This window comes from Oncorhynchus masou, chromosome 27, assembly GCF_036934945.1.
Source record: "Oncorhynchus masou masou isolate Uvic2021 chromosome 27, UVic_Omas_1.1, whole genome shotgun sequence".
Taxonomy (NCBI): Eukaryota; Metazoa; Chordata; class Actinopteri; order Salmoniformes; family Salmonidae; genus Oncorhynchus; species Oncorhynchus masou.
The window spans coordinates 28,678,709-28,698,708 of record NC_088238.1 but is presented as its reverse complement, the minus strand read 5'-3'; the positions used below and the strand labels follow the sequence as shown (position 1 = coordinate 28,698,708).

At 45.2% G+C, this 20,000-nt stretch overlaps 1 protein-coding gene across 7 annotated transcripts in view; it reads left to right on the top strand.

The window, feature by feature from the left end:
- The window catches only part of LOC135515952 (transcription factor SOX-5-like), a 106,698-nt gene that overhangs the window by 3,231 nt on the left and 83,467 nt on the right, over positions 1–20,000 (top strand). For all 7 annotated transcript variants that reach the window (XM_064939851.1, XM_064939848.1, XM_064939850.1 and 4 more), the window contains exons 2-3: positions 9,246–9,447; positions 17,549–17,756. In XM_064939851.1, coding sequence (XP_064795923.1) covers positions 9,246–9,447; positions 17,549–17,756 — 410 coding nt within the window. The remainder of the gene's footprint in view (positions 1–9,245; positions 9,448–17,548; positions 17,757–20,000) is intronic.

The following is a 20,000-nucleotide window of genomic DNA, read 5'->3' as shown; positions in this document are numbered from 1 at the left end:
ATACATTGACAGATTTACTAAGAATGTCTATGATGCTTGTATGACCTACTCAAATAGAGGGATTTCTCTGACATAGCTGTGGTATGAGTGTATGTGTGTGAGTTATCTGACAGATTCTGTGGCCAAACTGACAGATTCCACAGAGAGAGAGAGAGAGAGAGAGAGAGAGAGAGAGAGTGTGTGAAGGTATAGAGGAACAGAGAGAGAGAGAGGGAGAGGGAGAGTGAAGGTATAGAGGAACAGAGAGAGAGAGAGAGGGAGAGGGAGAATGGAGTGAAGGTATAGAGGAACAGAGAGGGTAGCTGAAAGAGAGGAAGAAAGAGACAGATAGATAGAAAGAGAGATGCAGAAGTAAAGGGAAAAGAGTGAGATTGATCGTAAAGAGGGGGCAGAGAAGAGGAAGGGGACTCCTAGGGGTGCTGAGGGGAGCAGTGTGGAACTCTCACTCTCTACCGTTTGTCCCTGTGGGTTTATTGGGGGGGGGGGGGGGGCCGTGGAGTAGTGTCGCATTTTATGAGTGGGTCCACACCGGTTGTCTAAACACCTAAATGTGCCTTATTAGTTAAACTGCATAAATGGTTTTACAAGAACACTTCAATGGTTTGTGTTGGTTTCTGCTGCTAAGATAATATAGAAATGTGGTATAAATGTGTATTTAAGTGTGTCATCGTTGCATTGGTATTGCATTGTAATACAGGATGGGATATTATTATAAAGTATGACAGTGGATTTTAACTGCGGTAGTGTAATTTGTTAGTTTGAAACTTCTAAATTGAATGGAATTGATTCAGGAATTAAGGGAATCAAAGTGTGTAATGTGAATTAAAGTTGAATTGTGTTGAATTGGACTTATGTGGCATTAACTAGAAAAGCATTGGGGATTAAAATGGTTAAGTGTTTTAAAGGGACAGGGTGGCGCGTTACGGACTGTTATGAGAAAGCGGAGTACAGTGTGTGTGGGTGTGTGTGTGATTGAGTGGTGTGTCCGTCTGAACACTAATGCAGACCTTGTCCCCTCGCTCTCTTTCTCTCTCACTCTATCTCTCCACATGGCCTCTCTGGGCCTCTCTCTCTCTCTATCTCTCTGTCTCTGGGCCTCTTTCTCTCTCTCTCTCTCTCTCTCTCTCTCTCTCTCTCTCTCTCTCTCTCTCTCTCTCTCTCTCTCTCTCTCTCTCTCTCTCTCTCTCTCTCTCTCGCTCTGTCTCTGGGACTTTCTCTCAGACTGGTTCATTGTCTGGCCCTTATTGTCAGTCCCCCGAGCGGCTTGATAACCGTGTCTCCATGTTGGAAAAAAGAAAGAAAGAAAGACAGAAGAATACCAGAGCAGAATGCTAAAGGCCCTCCCTCTCTCTCCCTCTCTTTCCCTCTCTCCCCCCTCCACTCTCAACCCACAGACCTCCCCAGTGCTGTCAGCTGACCTCTCTAACAGCCAATCGGCGACATAAATTAGTCTCGGTAGATTTGAGGCGAAAGCGCAGAGGACTTAAACTTTTCTCTGGTGTGTGTGTGTGTGTGTTTCGGTGTGGGTCTTCTGGGTTCATTGAGGGGGGCTAACGAGAGATGGGTCACATGGCTAAGGGTTAGAGGTCAAAGGTTAGGGCAGACTATTGCATCATGGTCGGTTGGAGTAATAAAAGTCAGAGGCTGTTGACTCTGAGAGGGGAAGAAGCCATGCGAAGTCCTGGAATTCTCTCATTCCTGTGTCCTCTGTCTCTCCTTCCCGCCTTCCATCCCCCTCTCTCTCCCTCTTTCCATCCCTGTGCGCCCCACAATGACAGACAGTGTTAGCCTCTTTGGCCTTACCCAGGGTGGTACAATAGCAACTCTGTGTCTGCAGGTAGGGAGGGGGACGGGGGGAAAGGGGGAGGGGTGAAGTGGGATGGGAGGAGGGGGGTCAAGGGAAGGGAGGAGACCATTTGGGTGAGGTGGGAGAGTTTCAAAGTACGGGGCAAAAGGGAGAACCCAGCTGTGAATAAGTGTGGGTATGTGGATATGTGTGTGTGTGTTTGTGTGTGCTTTCGCCTGTCTGCGTTTCTGTTTGTGTGTGTGTGTGTGTGTGTGTGTGTGTGTGTGTGTGTGTGTGTGTGTGTGTGTGTGTGTGTGTGTGTGTGTGTGTGTGTGTGTGTGTGTGTGTGTGTGTGTGTGTGTGTGTGTGTGTGACAGAGACTGTTCAGTCTGACCTGTTATTGTTTCTCTTCTATCCGTGGGCCACTCCAGAGAGCAGAGTGAGACTCTGTCTGGTGTTTTTTACAAGGAGCCGTAGAGAGTGACTGAGACAAATGGACAAGACTTTGTAACATTACTGCTCCACTTCTTCCCTCATAAGCATCAGGGAGTAGGCCTGAAAAGCAACGGGGACGTTGTCGTTTTGCCGTTTTTCTCCCTCCAAAACTTTTCTCACGGCCCTGCGACTGTCAGCTCAACCATCCCAGAAAGAGAGCGAGAAAGAGGGAGTGACCGAGTGAATGACTGGCGGCCTTTTTCAGTCCCATTTAACTTGCTTTATTTTCCCCAGCTAACCCTCATATGGAAGCTCTCCAAGGTAAAATGTCAGTGATGGTGTGGTGCGTGGTGACTCAGTCTGAAGAAATAAATCAGAATTATAACAACATGACGGAGTATGCAGACTGCTGCAATGACAGTGATGACTAACTACAGCCCAGGCAGAACAGAACAGAAGAGTGTGTGTGTGTGTGTGTGTGTGTGCGTGCATGCATGCGAAGGAAGCACTGAAGCACTTGAGCACCACAAACTGCATGAGCTGGCCCATGCCTTCTGTCCTCCCTGACAGCACACACACACACACATACTTGGGACTACAAACATCGGCTGTGTGTGTGTGATGACATTGATGACAGAGACACTAGCCACTGTCTCATTGCCTTTTGTGGTTAATCTAGGCAGGAAACGAGGTCGCTCCCTCAGCCTCCATTTCAGAGAAGAAAAACAGAGGATGCTTTGTGTGTGAGTGTGCGCCTGTGTCGGTGCTGTCATGTTAGCATACAGTACATCTGCAATAATGCTACAAGATTTCTCTCATTCCTTTATATGCTCTCCTCTTGTCGTCACCCATATGACATTGAGCATGTAACTGGAACTGAGTAGATAGAATGACAGCCAAGTCAAGGAGATTGGCTGGTGTGTGTGTGTGTGTGTGTGTGTGTGTGTGTGTGTGTGTGTGTGTGTGTGTGTGTGTGTGTGTGTGTGTGTGTGTGTAGCCTTCTAGCTGAAATGGCTACTAGTCACCACAATAACCAGGGAATATCATTGACTCCATTGAAGTGTGGAGTCCTTAAGTCCACCAGCTTATGTGTTCCCTTTCTCCTGTTGCAGCCTCACTGTTCCCACTGACAGAAAGGACAGCCTATTAATAGATATTAGGCAATATCCTTAAGAGTCAGACAAGACACAGAGAGGAGGAGGAGGAGGAGGAGGAGGGACAAACAGCTGATTGTGTAAAGAAGGATCACTCAGTAAGACAATACTACAGCTAGAGAGAGAGAGAGAAAGAGAGAGAGAGAGAGAGAGTGCAGAGTGTACAGTGAGTTAAAGAAGGGGAGGGTTGATACCATATTTCAATACCTGAGGGAACATTTGTTTAAACTCAGTCCTCGGGTGTTATACAGTGTACCTATGGAAATGCTGAGGTTTTCTGTACTTCTGTTTGATACGGTGTTCTGTTCCCTCCGACACTGTTGTGAAGTTATCTCTCACACACACGCATTCACACGCAGCAACCTTCACCTGACTGACAGGTAGTAGGGGAAGGGTCGCACAGAGATGACATCACTACCTTTTGGGGATGTGGATTTAAAGCCCCATTTTGATGTAATGTTGAAATTATTTTAAGCAGTCTAAATTTGACCTATATGAAATTCTAATATTAATTTATATCTGTTTACTATGCATGTTTATTCAGCAATTGAAATACAGGATCACAGGTCAAATAGAGAATAATGGTTGTGTACGTAAGACAGTTAATGTAGTATTCTCTAGAAAGACATTCTGATCTCTGTAGAAGAGGAAGAATTATTACTAAGAGAGGGAAAGATAGATGAACAGAGAGATTTAGAGAAAGAAAGTGAGATAGAGATGGAACGAGAGAGAGAGAGAGAGAGACAGAGAGAGAGACAGAGAGAGAGTGAGAGAGAGAGAGAGAGAGAGAGAGAGAGAGAGAAAATGAGACAGATGAGGAGAGAGAGAGGGTCAGGCAGATAGAGACACAGAGATAGAGTGAGGGAGAGAGAGAAAGAGACAGACAGACAGACAGACAGACAGACAGACAGACAGACAGACAGACAGACAGACAGACAGAGAGACAGAGAGAGGGAGACAGAGAGCAGTCTGGAGGTGTGTGTAATATCATCTAGCATATAGGAGATGACTGCTTTGTTTCTCACTCAGTCTTCATGAAACATGAAACAAATCTTTACCCCCGTCGGAGCTCTTCAATATGAATGATTTAACACATCGCTACTGGGATGTGATGAGATACGGGGCCCAGCGTGTGTGTGTGTGTGTGTGTGTGTGTGTGTGTGTGTGTGTGTGTGTGTGTGTGTGTGTGTGTGTGTGTGTGTGTGTGTGTGTGTGTGTGTGTGTGTGTGTGTGTGTGTGTGTGTGTCTCTAGATGTGTGTGTGTGTCATCTCGTTCCTCTCTCTGTGCAGAGTCGTCGTTGAAGTGGGTCATTTGTGCTGGACTGGCTGGAGTTAACCACCGGGCAGATTAACAGTCAATCAGTCGACTTGGGTAGTTAATGGACAGTGTATTTGGCCGATTAGTGACTTAACAGCACATGTACATGTGTAATATGAGAGGGACTTAACACAGTAGCACTCAGTCATCATCAAAGAGATGAAGTCGTCCAGGGGAAGTGGTTCTTTAATCTAAGCTTAGTAGCTAACACTGACGCTCAGCCAGGGTGTGTGTGTGTGTGTGTGTGTGCGTGCGTGCGTGTGTGCGTTTTGAACCCACTAACTCCCACAGCAGTTGAGAGAGGAAGGTAGAGACCTGGACAGCTGAGTCGTGAGCCCTCAACACATCAGATGTCCAGTTCTCTTTCCAGTGTCTCCCGTGCTGTTGATTAAAGGGATTGTTTTTACATCATGTACTGGTTGGATGGTTGGCGCTCAGAGCATAGCTGCATGTTGAGTTTGCCGTGAGGGCCAGTGGTGTGTGTGTGTGTGTGTGTGTGCGTGTGCGTGCGTGCGTGCGCCTGGTTTTATTTTCCCGGCTGCCGTGGAGAGAGGGGAGGTGTGTTTGGCATGTCTGTCTGTGTTCGCACCACAGAAGGAAGGAGCGAAATTATGCTAATGGTCGCTAATTATGACCTTGGAGACTGGCTTTGCTGCCAATTTATCTACTTAATAAAGCTCTTCTTTTTAATCTCAACATCACTACTGTACATGCGTTCAATGTTTCATGGAGCAGCCTCTTGTGCAGGACAGGTCTGCCAACTTGAAATGAAATAGCTGCTATAACCTGCTCACCCAGTGTGCTGAGTTCTATAGTAATTAGACATCAAAGGCTTGGAGGAAAATAGACATTTTATTGCTCAAGAGGAGAGCTGTGAAAGGAGGAAGGATGGAGGGGTGAGAGGGGGATGGAGGGAAGAGAGGAGGACGGAGGGAAGAGAGGGGGATGGAGGGAAGAGAGGAGGGAAGAACAGAGGGGAGGAAAGAGGGAGGATGGAGGGAAGAGAGGAGGACGGAGGGAAGAGAGGGGGATGGAGGGAAGAGAGGAGGGCACAGCAGAGGGGAGGAAAGAGGGGGGATGGAGGGAAGAGAGGAGGACAGAGGGGTGAGAGGGGGATGGAGGGAAGAGAGGAGGACGGAGGGAAGAGAGGGGGATGGAGGGAAGAGAGGAGGATGGAGGGAAAAGAGGGGGATGGAGGGAAGAGAGGAGGGCACAGCAGAGGGGAGGAAAGAGGGGGGATGGAGGGGTGGGAGGAGGAGAGGAGAGGGTGTTGTGTCTAACCTCAGGAATATTCCGGAGTCACAGCATCCAACAGACTGGGTTCTTGTTCTCCTGTGAGGTGTGACCCCCCCCCCCGCTGCTAACCTGAAGTATTAGGCGGTAAAGCCCCAAACTGACCTTAGATCAGTGTCCAGGGATACTACTCCAGTCCTGTGTGGTGTCTAGAGGACATGGGAGGAGTGCAGCTGGGCAGAGAGGTGTGGACAGGACATGGGTGGAGGGGCGGTGGTCTAGTTGAGGTGCGGTAGACTGGTTGAGGTGGGGTGGACTGAGGGCGGTTGTGTGTGTGTTTGAGGAGGGGCTATGTTTATTGGAGTGGTGTGTGTAGGGTGTGTAGGGTGTGTGTGTGTGTGTGTGTGTGTGTGTGTGTGTGTGTGTGTGTGTGTGTGTGTGTGTGTGTGTGTGTGTGTGTGTGTGTGTGTGTGTGTGTGTGTGTGTGTGTGTGTGTGTGTGTGTGTGTGTGTGTGTGTAGCAGAAACAAAAGGCTCCAGTGTGTGAGAGTGAAAGGAGGTAAAGTATACAGCCTGTGATGAGAACAGGCCTGCAGTGTGTGTGTGTGTGTGTGTGTGTGTGTGTGTGTGTGTGTGTGTGTGTGTGTGTGTGTGTGTGTGTGTGTGTGTGTGTGTGTGTGTGTGTGTGTGTGTGTGTGTGTGTGTGTGTGCGTGTGTGCATGCGTGCGTGTGTGTTATCCTGTGTTCATGTGTGTGTGTGTGTGTGTGTGTGTGTGTGTGTGTGTTCGTGTGCGTGCGTGTGTGTGTGTTCCTGTGTGTGTGCGTGCGTGCGTGCGTGCGTGTCGCGTGGCCTGTAGTTGATACAGCTGGGCCTTCCTCTCTCCCTGCCCAGAGTGTGAAACACTGGGGGAACTCAACACACACTTTCTAATGTTTCACAGATGATAAAGACATATATTTAGAAATATCACAATTGTTTTCATTTCTACACTATGTTGTTGTTTTGGAAAAACCAGTCTTACAATTTCCTTTCATTTGATCATTTAAAATCATGTGTCAACATCACTGCTGCTGTGTTTAAAGCATGTGTGGAATTCTGGAATAGGCATGTGCAGATAGTAGAATATACAAGTTAGCATATAGGCATATTGATATAGATAGAAGACTATATATATATATATATATATATATATATATATATATATATATATATATATATATGTGAACATTGCAGTATTACAGTATATTACAGTATATATATATATATATATATATATATATATATATATATATATATATATATATATATATATATATATATATATATATATATATATATATATGGGTGTAACCACGATGTAGCAATTTACGACTATACATGTGTACTATCGACAGAACCATAGATTTAGTGATTTTCTTCCCCTCCATGTCGCGTGGTTAAAGTCGCAGTCCCATATCTGCTGTGTGTTTCTCTCAGGCCTTCCCTGCAGCGAGGAAACACTATATCTTGTTTGCCTTCATTTTTGTCATAAAGCAAATAAGCAGTAAATGATGTCTGAAAGTGGATCTGCGTGGAGGAACAACGCCAGTAGTGAAGCCCAAGGAAAGCCAATAAATAGAGGGGATATAATCTGTTTCCAGGTCAGTGTTAAGGTCCTGGAGTGTTGTAGTTCTAGACCACAGTGGTACTGTTGGGTAGACCTGAGTCTGAAACAGACACACAGGTTGTGTCCCCATACACATATTTACGTTCTAAATACTAGGCGTTTTGGGTACGCGAAAATAGAAGGTTTTATAGTATGTGACATTTTGTATGCTTTAACTGCCAGGATGTCACACTCATTTCGGATTTTCATCTAGTAGAATTCACTGCACACCATTGAGGAACGAGAATAGCTGATAATCAGATTGAGTGACGTTCTGTAACACAATAAACAAATGGCGGAAAAACAATGCAATTGCGCATTGGATGAAGCATTCTTGGTATAGGTGCTTAGCACATTGGATTTTACTAAACAGTACGTTGTAAATAGTATGTAGTACGATTAGTACACAGTATGCAGTTGTAGGACGTAGTAGGAAAGACCGATTTCAGCCCCAGACGAGACAGAGGTGACTGGACTACTGGACTATTAATTAATACAGTGTAGAATCAAAACAGAGAGCTCACTGAATACTGGCAGCTGCCACTCACTTCCTTGAAGGAACACTCAATACATTTGGCATCTGTTTGAACCTCTAAGGACAGCAGTCCTGCTCAGAAGGTTTACGTATTCTCCTGTTTGTCTCCTCTCTTTCAAACAGAATGGTTGTTGGTGTCGGTGCTGGAAATACAGTTTCGAATCTTACGCTCCAAGCCTGTTGCTCCTCGCATGTCTGACTTTCAGCGTATACATTAGTGTTTCGTATTCTCATCCCTCCTTCTCCCCCCTCTCTCTCCACCCCCCCCCTTCTCTCCCTCCTCTCACCCTGGGTCATCGTAACAGTAGCTTCAAGGCTGAACGAGAGCCTTTGAAAGCACTTAGGGAGACGCTGCCAGCCGTATTAAACTCTATTATTGGAACATATTCATTTTGTCCCTATTCACCGGGGGCACATTTATGTTGGGGAGAGTTCATCTAATAGATGCCACTGTTCTTCCCCTCCCTCTGCTTTCAATGGGAAACAAAGGCAAAGTAACAAATGCACAGCCTCTATGTTTGTTATATTCACTCGTATTGTCAGGGCCGAGGTTTTCATACACATCACTGTCAGCGTGCTGCTGGAGTGAAAGGGCCTGTGTCAGGCCTCGGCCATTTGTCATAAGATGTCAGCCCAACCTGGCTCCATTTGCAGTAATGGGTTATTGCGTACCGTGTGTGTGTGTGTGTGTGTGTGTGTGTGTGTGTGTGTGTGTGTGTGTGTGTGTGTGTGCGTGCGCGTGCGCGTGCGTGCGTGCGTGTGTGTGTGTGTGTGCGTGTTCCTGTGTGTGCGCTGAAAGGACCTGATGGTAAACATGGATGTGATTGTGTTTGAAGGTCTAAAGAGCTTTTCCTCTGGCTGGCGGATGTAGATGATTTACTGTATATTATTATAGTGGGTATTATCTGCCGAGAGAGAGAGAGAGGTCTTGGGATTCAGAGACACAGAGAGCGGGCCATTGGGGACCATTGAATAATAGGGAATTAATAATGATGAACTATTTTTATAAATATAACTATTGAAATGAATCAACGACTAGTGTTTCTCCCACTGTCACCCACAGCTCATATTACATCCCTGAATGTTTCATACTCACTCTCTCTCTCTCTCTCTTCTTTCTCTCTCTCTGTTTTTTCCAGGATGTCTTCCAAGCGACCAATCTCTCCATATGGGGGGACAGATGGAGAGGTAGTCATGGCAACCAGCAGACAGAGACTGGAAGAGGAAGAGCGAGATGATGGACAGGCTGTCATGCACCTCCCCCTGACTCCCTACTGCAGCAAGGTGTCCCCCCGCTCGCCCCGCCCCCTGGACAGCCCCCCCACCCTGCACAGTGCCATGGTAAAACAGCCCCTCGTTGTCTTCATATCATATAACTGCTCTTATTGGCTACTTGCCTTTGTTTCGACTCTTCTAATTGGTCGTCTGGAGTTTTAAATCCTGTCACACTGTCAAGGTGGATGTTGGCACTTAAGGACCGGTCTAGGAACCGTTTATCCTAATCTATCCTTCATTAGACTGTAATTACAGAGAGTTGTAGTTATGGCATCCGGTTTTGAAGTAACACATACTTCCCACAGAGGAAATAATATTGGGGGTAAACTGGACACACAAGATGCCCGAGAGTGTTTCCTTTTTGTTTTAGTGTGAAAGCCCATGTCTGTGCTGTATCGAGGCATGGAGACAACGAGGCATGGAGACGTGGGACATGTGTGACTGTCAGTGTGAGCCATGTCAATGAGTCATGTTCTGCTGGGAAAAGGGTGACTGTGTGTGGTGACAGTAAATGCATATAATCATTGGGATGTATAGGTGTGTGTGTGTGTGTGTGTGTGTGTGTGTGTGTGTGTGTGTGTGTGTGTGTGTGTGTGTGTGTGTGTGTGTGTGTGTGTGTGTGTGTGTGTGTGTGTGTGTGTGTGTGTGTGTGTGTGTGTGTGTGTGTGTGCATGTAGCCTCAGTAACCCTCATAGTTTCCTCACGTTAGCCTCACGTTGAGCCACACCTGAAGAGCAGCTAGCTGAAAGCAGCACATTGTCTTCAGACCTTTCACCTGTACTGCTGATAAACCACCACACAGCAAATGTTGTGAGATGACTCTGGCTGTAAAACAATGAAAGGGTGATTAAGGACCATAATGGTAAGCTAATTCTGTAATTAACCTGCTGATTGCACATCAGACTGGACTCTGCTGCCTGTCAGACAACAGTCACTGACTGTAAACCAAAGTCCTCTTTCTCGCTCTCCCACCGGGAAGATAGATGTTGTCATGGCATGCTGTTGACAGTAGGTTCTGGACCTGATGTTTGGGAGACTACAGGTTATAGCCTTTGTAATGTTCAGATAATAGTGGGAGGTATTTTAAAACTGAGACATTAGATCAGGCATTGGTTTGAAATGTTAACACGTTTAGTAATGATTATTGTTTTAAGTGTGATGAATCACGTATTAATGAATAATTAAAGTATAATTATATTTCCTTTTATTATTATTATTATTACTTATACCTATGCTACAAATATAATCTCCAAATTCCGTACATTTTTCAACACTATAAATTCCACTATACATGAGATGCGATTTGAGCCAGTTGGTTGACTGACACCAGAAACAGTGAAAATGAGAAGAAGGAGGGAGGGGTGCGCCCGCATTATATTTGATGTGGATTATTAAAGCGCGACCGAGCCGTCTCCTGGACAGGGTGGATTTAGCGCAAACGGCAAGGCTTGGCATTTGTAAGATGTTAAGTTTTGCTACGGCTTTACGCTCTCAATCCGCTCTGCGCTGACTGGCAGAAGAGTTGAGAGAGAGAGCTTTACACCGCGCGCCTCGGAGGGGCTTTGTCACGGCAATTGTATAAAGTGATATGGGAGAGGAAATGGACTGCGCTCGTCCCCGGGTAGTGGCGGCTGTAGAGGCAGCATCCGCCAGGAGATTACCGCGCTTTATCTTGTCATGGTAAATTAACACGGCAGCGAGGCGCGCTCCCCAACACACTGACCTCTTCATCTCTCCAAGCTGCCACTCCGAGTTGAGAGGAGAGGAGAGGAGGTGCAGTTAAAAAAAACGAACACTTTTTCCCCCCCTCGTGTGTGTTTGTAGAAGTAAATGAAGGTGCGCATTTATCCTTTCTTTCTTTCTCCACTTCTTCCCCTGAGTTGTACGGTTAGTCGCCTAATCAAACAGTTAAATTGTGTTAGCGTGGGAAGGATTTCACAGACAGGTAGTAATGGATAGGTATTAATTACTGTACCCTTTGTCCGTTTAATACGGTCCTGCCGCGCGCTCAAGAAACAAAAAAACAGCAACAACAACCATATTCATCTGCTTATTTCAGGTCCAGATTCTCCAGGCGCCGCCTGCCTTAGATTCGATTTTTTTTCGTATGAATTTTGACAGATTTGAAGCAGCACACCAAGCACTTAAACCAAACGCAGTGGTCACACTTAGTTTCTCCTGCCAGTGCTGTCATAATGAATAAACACATGCTTGCTTGTAGACAATTAAGGGCCGCTTAAAAATATTGGCATGCATTGATTTAATAAACTGTTATTTAAAATATACAAAATAAAGCTGCGAATTTCTATTTAGGTAAATTTAACTGGAATAGCTCGACCATTTTGTACAATGATTTAAAAACAAAATAGATCATAGGAGTATTATTATTATTGCATTTTAATATATATATATATATATATATATATATATTAATTTTAAGTTATGATTATTATTGTGAAATTGTAAAATATACATTATTAGATAAAATAAGAACACGTTTTTACTACAGTGTGTGGATGGGATGGTCTTTGTAGGTTATGTGAGGTGAGTATTTGTCCTCCAAGCTGAGATAAGATGGGGGGTGGGGTAAGGAGTGTGGGGTAGGGTTAGGCTGTGAGTAGGCCAACCGTTTGTGTGCGGATGCCACAACAGACTCAGAGTCAGAGAGCAGACGAGGTGTGTGTTTAGGCTCACGCTAAAGGGATTGGGATTGTTTGAGCTGTGTGTGTGTGTGTGTGTGTGTGTGTGTGTGTGTGTGTGTGTGTGTGTGCGTGTGTGCGTGTGCGTGTGCTTGTGTGTGTGTGTGTGTGTGAGTGTATGGCAGGGCTGGCTTAAGACCAGTGAGTAGGTGTCAGTGTCACATCCAGGAGCAAGCACTTACATCCCTCTAGTGTGTGTGTGTGTGTGTGTGTGTGTGTGTGTGTGTGTGTGTGTGTGTGTGTGTGTGTGTGTGTGTGTGTGTGTGTGTGTGTGTGTGTGTGTGTGCGTGTGTGTGCGCGCGCTTCAGATGCCTCCTGTGACTCCCACTGCCAGATTGGCCATGCCTTAATTGTCGACACCACGGCACCACACATTAAACACATACACCGTCCCAACTTGGAGACATGGCAGAGAATTGCACCCCCTCAATTGCTACTGTTAGTGTTGCTCTGTTCTGCTTCAAACCCACACAGGGTGGAGGGGTGTGTGTGCTCTGATGTACCCAGAGAGAGAAAAATAGAGGGAAAGGGAAAGACAGAGGGACAGAGAGAGAGAGGGACGGAAACAGAGAGAGAAAAAGAAAGAAACCGAGACCCTCTAAGGTAAATGGGTAGGTTTCTCCTGGAGGGCAACGGAGAGAAGGAAGGAGGGATGAGGAAGATGGGGGAATAAAAAGAGAGAGGGAAGAGCAGCTGTGCTGGCGGATGGAAAAAATAGCATTTTGCATTTTTTTTGGCAAGAGTTAAGTGTGTTTAAATCTGCCTCTCCTCACAGATGAGCTTAAGAAGACAAAAGTTGTTTAATTCTGTTCCCATGCAAAGGCACTAAAGGGATAAAGAACGGAGAGAGAGAAGGAGAGAGAGAAGGAGAGGGAGAGAAGGAGAGAGGCGCAGTTTCACTTTGTTACAGCCGTTCGGAAGAGAATTGACATCTGCAAACTAAAGGCAGCAGAACCACCCACACTGTCAGCCTGCCACATCAAATACATAGACTCACACTCACTGGCGCATGCTACAAACATACTGGCACTCACACACACATACTTAAACACCACCCAAGCATACACAGACATGCATACACACATAGACACACACAGACAACGACAAATAAGCATTCTTTCTTTTTTAGACAGAGTCTAACATTTACAGGATTTATAAATACATTTTTACTATTAAAAAGATGCTCTCTCTAGCATGTGCACACACACACACACACACACACACACACAAATACAATCAGGTCTCTGTAAGATAGGTTGTCAGGTGGATTCCTGAGTTGGACTTGCCGTTTGTTGTGGTCTTCTGCAGGCTACTTGACTAGCTTGAGTAAATATGTTGTATGGCGGGTGGATTATAGTATGGAGGGAGAGTATACACCATTTCAATTGGTGCTATGTGGATGACAGTCGATATGTAGCCGGCTTTGAGGAGGAATCATATTGTATTAATTCTCTTTGATGAAGAAATGACCCTCATTGTGGCCGTCTCAAGATGACGGGTGCAGATTTGAAGAAGGGAGGGAAAGAGATCCGAGCATACTCCACCATCCCTCCATCTCACTCTCTTTTCTGTTTGTTTTTCTTTTCAAGATGTCTTTTCTAGAAATAAAGAGTGCTGCTTCGCTAAGTATGCAGTGGATTAAATAAATGGGATGTGACAGGTGTGACTGGGCTGGTGGAGATGCCATGCTTCACTAATGTGGGCAGATCCAGTCACAACCGATGGAAAACCTCTGCCATTCTCCTCTCTCTCTCTCTCTTTTTATTTCTTCCTCTCTCTTTCAGCCTCTTTCGCTCTCTCTCTCTCCTCTCCCCCTTTGGCTGTTTCTGGTCTCATCAATAAGGTTCTCATGTGACTTCCCTTATCCTAGGAGGGAAGGATGGAGAGACTGTGTTATCACATCATTGTAACATTACTAAAAAGTTCAAACCAAGCCTCCTCCCCCCCGTCCACTGCACACAGAACCCCCCTGACGCCCCACACCTGCACCCCCCCCCCCCCGACGGTTTACCAGCACACAGTAAGCATGCTCCAGTGTCAGCCGAGAGAGAGAGCGAGAGAGAGGGAACAAACACCATTGTAAATACAACCCATATTTATGTTTATTTATTTTACTTTTTACTTTAACTATTTGCCCATCTTTACAACAGTGTATATATTGTAGTCATAATATGACATTTAAAATGTCTCCAGTTAATTACTGTTATTTCACTTTTCCTTATTATCTATTTCACTTCCTTTGGCAATGTAAACATATGTTTCCTATGCAAATATAGCCCATTGAATTGGAATTTAATTGAGAGAGCGAGAGAGAGAGAGAGAGAGAGAGGGCGGAAAGAGAGATCGAAAGATGAAAGGAGAGTTAACAGTTCTGTAGCCTTCAGTGATCAGCAGACTAGATGGCCACCTCATTAGAAACGTGGTGATCATGGGACAAAAACACAGAACCACCACTATTATACTTTACCGTGACCAAGGAACCTGGCGACATGTCTCACCTATTGAATTTCACTTATTGCTCTGGCTATCCACTAGTGTTCATTCACGTCCCTAAAACCCATCTGTGAGTGAATTATTGAACGTGTTGACTTCCTCTCTGGGAGTGGTGTGAGTGAATGATTGAACGTGTTGACTTCCTCTCTGGGAGTGGTGTGAGTGAATGATTGAACTGGGAGTGGTGTGAGAGAATGTGTTGACTTCCTCTCTGGGAGTGGTGTGAGTGAATTATTGAACGTGTTGACTTCCTCTCTGGGAGTGGTGTGAGTGAATGATTGAACGTGTTGACTTCCTCTCTGGGAGTGGTGTGAGTGAATGATTGAACGTGTTGACTTCCTCTCTGGGAGTGGTGTGAGTGAATGATTGAACGTGTTGACTTCCTCTCTGGGAGTGGTGTGAGTGAATGATTGAACGTGTTGACTGGGAGTGGTGTGAGAGAATGATTGAACGTGTTGACTCTCTGGGAGTGGTGTGAGTGAATGATTGAACGTGTTGACGTGTTGACTTCCTCTCTGGGAGTGGTGTGAGTGAATGATTGAACGTGTTGACTTCCTCTCTGGGAGTGGTGTGAGTGAATGATTGAACGTGTTGACTTCCTCTCTGGGAGTGGTGTGAGTGAATGATTGAACGTGTTGACTTCCTCTCTGGGAGTGGTGTGAGTGAGTGATTGAACGTGTTGACTTCCTCTCTGGGAGTGGTGTGAGTGAATGATTGAACGTGTTGACTTCCTCTCTGGGAGTGGTGTGAATGTGAATGATTGAACGTGTTGACTTCCTCTCTGGGAGTGGTGTGAGTGAGTGATTGAACGTGTTGACTTCCTCTCTGGGAGTGGTGTGAGTGAATGATTGAATGTGTTGACTTCCTCTCTGGGAGTGGTGTGAGTGAGTGATTGAACGTGTTGACTTCCTCTCTGGGAGTGGTGTGAGTGAATGATTGAATGTGTTGACTTCCTCTCTGGGAGTGGTGTGAGTGAGTGATTGAAAGTGTCAGCAAGTCAGTTAGGAACAAATTGTAAATTCTTATTTACAATGACGGCCTACCCTGGTCAAACTCTAACCCGGACGACGCCCTATAGGAGCATGGCCGTTTGTGATACAGCCTGGAATCGAACCAGGGCCTGTAGTGACACCTCCAGCACTGAGATGCAGTGCCTTAGACCGCTGTGCCACTTGGGAATGTAAAACACTGGCGTACCTCCTAAAGGTGTGAGATAGGCCAAGCATTCCCAGTCCTCTGTCTTTTCCTTGGGATAAACTCATTGTCGGCCACACAAACAACACACACACCCATCGCACACACACACACACACACACACACACACACACACACACACACACACACACACACACACACACACACACACACACACACACACACACACACACACACACACACACACACGCGCGCACACACACACACACACACACAGCGGGTGATGCTGCCCTAAGCATCTACACTTCTCTCTGGAAAAAGCCAGGCAGATCTTTTGTCAAGTTTAATTACAAAACAGGTCAGGTATTTGCAGACAAGGTCAATCGTCCATCTGTAAATCAGGGTTAATCTTTGACTAATCTGTTCCTATTATCTCATACCACCTGTTTTAGTGTGTTGTGTTGTGGGTGTGGGTGTCCGTGCGTGCGTGCAGTGTGAGGTAGTGTAAGTGTGTGTACGCTTGTTAAAGTTGGCAGCTGAAGTGTGCGTGCAGACACAAAGCTGATCATGACAAGGTCGTCACCACATTGTCACAGTTCATTTAGTTGAGACCCCGCGAAATCTCTTGACAGGACAGTGGAGTTGGTTTATCAAAGGTTATGATTCCAGGATGTTCTTTGATGTGAAACTTACTGTTTCTGGTCGCTGTGTGTACATTTTCTGTACATTTTTGTGATGGCGATGCAACTTAAGTTTATTGTCACAAATAAGCTCTTTCAGAAAGAAAACTTGCAAGTGAGACATTTGGACTAGCAGGGAATGCTTATTGGATCTCTTTCAAAGTGAAACGGTTTAGTCTTTGAAAGACATGACAGGAGCTCTCTCCCAACAGCCTGAGTGAAATCCTGTCTGTTTCATGTCTTTCCTCTGTTAACCACCTCCAAGTCAGTGCCATGCAGATTCCTTAGGATCCAGCAGAGAGTGAGTGCCCTGACTTAAGATGGCTGGCCACCAATGAAAGTGTAGCACAGCCAGCTAAAAGAAGGAGAGAACGAGGGATAGTGAGAGGGAGGATGCCAGTTACTGTCGTCTTCCTCTCCTCCATACGGATCTCTTGAGTTTTACATTTGAATCTTGTCTGGATTTCCTTTCTTCCTATGCTCTTCCCTTTCTCTCTCTTCTCTCTTCTCCTTTCCTCATCCCCGTACACTTCTCTACTTCTCCCCTTTCTCTCAGTCTCCTCTCTTCCTCTCTGTGGCTGTTCTGTGAGTGAGTTTGAGATACTGGTTTTGCCACAAACATCAGCAATAAGCTGAATTCAAACTCTAATTATGGAATATTATTAAATGTCCAACTCAGCCATTTTTATCTCAATATAAAATTGTTTCTGGGGAACAATTAAGTACCTTAGTGTGAATGATTTCAATTAAAATGATCAAAAAGAAACAAAAAAAACTTCTAAGCAAAGATCCTCTCAAGCAAGAATTTTGCTCGGACTGTCTGGGAGTGGCCTGAGTGGGGAGGGGGAAACAGAAAACTAGCTGTTATTGGCAGAGAGGTTTGGAACTATATTTCTTATTGGTCTATTAACTAACCGCCTGGTGATGTCACCAAGCAGGCCAAAACTCCATCCCACCAAAAAAGCTCTTACACTGAAAGGGGAAATATCATAATTTTCACAATTTCACAGTATTATTCCAACCTCATAATATGGAAATATATATAAGACAATCATGTTTATGAATGCACTGGGCCTTTAATACAAGTACTCATACTTCCTCTCCCCTATTCTCTCTCTCTCTCTCTCTCTCTCTCTGCAGGACCAGGATGGCAGTAAGGGTTGGTCTCTGAGCCCCTACCCCCAGCACAACTCCTCTACCTCTCCAGGCAGTAAGCAGCAGGTGGAGGAGGGGGGTTCAGGGGCCGCAGCACTTGGGACCCCAGAGAGACGTAAGGGCAGCCTGGCTGACGTGGTGGACACACTGAAACAGAGGAAGATGGAGGAGCTCATCAAAAACGAACCAGAAGGTCAGTCACCATGTACAAAGATGTACTGTTCTGTATCGCTTTCTCTTTTCTCCCTATCACTCTCCATCTCTATTTCAATTCAAGGGCCCAATTGACATGGGAAACATATGTTGCCAAAGCAAGTGAAATAGATAATAAACACTTAGTGAAATAAACCAATAAAAATGTACTGTAAACATTACACTTACAAAAGTTCCAAAATAATAAAATAACCAGTACTGTGTACACACGCACGCACGCACACACACACACACACACACACACACACACACACACACACACACACACACACACACACACACACACACACACACACACACACACACACACACACACACACACACACACACACACACACACACACACACACACACACACACACACATGCCCTATCACTTTCTTTCTCTCTCTGTCTCTTTCTCTCTCTGTCTCTCTCTCTCTCTCTCTCACACACACTATCTATCTTTCTCTCTTTCACTCTCGCTCTCTCTATGTTTCTCTCTCTCTAACTCTCTCTTTCGTTTTCTCTCTCACTTTACCCTTTAGTAGCAGGTGATAGTGCCAGGTCTCCCTCCCTCTCTTTCTCCATGCTAACGAACACATTTTGTAACAGCCTGGCGACAGAGTCTGTGTTTCTGTAAGTGTATGGGTGTGTGTGTGTGGGTGTGTGTGTGGGGGGGTTGGTGTGTGTATGTGACAGAGAGAGTCATCCCTTTGTTTGATGGCAGTCAGCATCAGCTGTCCAGAGCCATTGTCTAACAACCACTTTGCATATATATTACAAGCTGATAGTACAGGAACCATCCCCTCTCTCTCTCTCTCTCTCTCTCTCTCTCTCTCTCTCTCTCTCTCTCTCTCTCTCTCTCAGTCTCTCTCTCTCTCTCTCTCTCTCTCTGTCTCTCTCTCTCTCTGTCTCTCTCTCTCTCTCTTTCTCTCTCTCTCTCACACACACACACTCTCATTTTAGCCTTTAGTAGCAGGTGATCTCTCTGTGTGCTTTCGTGTGTGTTCTTTCTTTCAATTTTTGGCTAAAATGACATATCCAAATCTGACTGTCTGTAGGTCAGGACCTGAAGCAAATATGCTTATTCTTGATACCATTTGAAAGGAAACACTTTGAAGTTTGTGGAAATGTGAAAGTAATGTAGGGGAATATAACACATTCGATCTGGTAACAAATAATACAAAGAAAAAACAACAACATTTTTTTTGTATTTCTTTTGTACCGTCATATTTTAAATGCAAGAGAAAGGCCATAATGTATTATTTTAGCCCAGGCGTAATTTAGATTTTGGCCATTAGATGGCAGCAGTGTATGTGCAAAGTTTTAGACTCATCCAATGAACCATTGCATTTCTGTTCAAAATGTTGTATCAAGACTACCCAAATGTGCCTAATGTGCTTAGTTCATAACTGTGCACTCTCCTCAAACAATAGCATGGTATTATTTTACTGTAATAGCTACTATAAATTGGACAGTGCAGTTAGATTAACAAGAATTTAAGCTTTCTGACAATATCAGATATATCTATGTCCTGGGAAATATTCTTGTTACTTGCAACCTCATGCTAATCGCATAAGTGCACATTAGCTCAACCCTCCCGAGGATGGGACACCGATCAATAGAGATCCGAGGCTTTTTAGTGGAAATGTGTCTGTGTGTGAGTGTGTGTGTGGGTGTGGGTGCGGGTGTGGGTGTGGGCGTGGGTGTATCCAGCTGCTGCTGCGTGTGTGTGGACACACTCAGACTCTTGAGTATGCCACACAACAATTTTACAGTTGATCCCTAAGTCCAACAGGCCAAGGCCAGGACAAGAAAGCCAGCAGTGTATGCATGCGGGCATGTGTGTTAGTGTGTGTGTACAGTACAGGTTATTTATAGTACATATAACAGACCGCCACACTGCATGGAGGTGTGTGTAGACCAGTCAGTGTAACATGCCCTGTACAAAGTCATTTGCTCCAAGCATTTCTTCATATGTGGCCGTGGGCCATTATTAGGACAAATGTTTATTTTCCAATTTCTGCTTCAAAGTCCCATAATATACTGGAGTTATTTTCTTCTGCCCTTGAAATAATACACTATTCTACCTGTGGCTGTTTTGGCTCTGCATTGAGCCCCACAGTCTAGTTCTACTTCACAGAGGGCCCAACAAGTGAGAAAACAGTGCTGGGGGCATGTGTGTTTTCACGCTTGTGTGAGTCCCAGAGACTTATGGTTTTGCCAGTTATAGTTGGCCTACA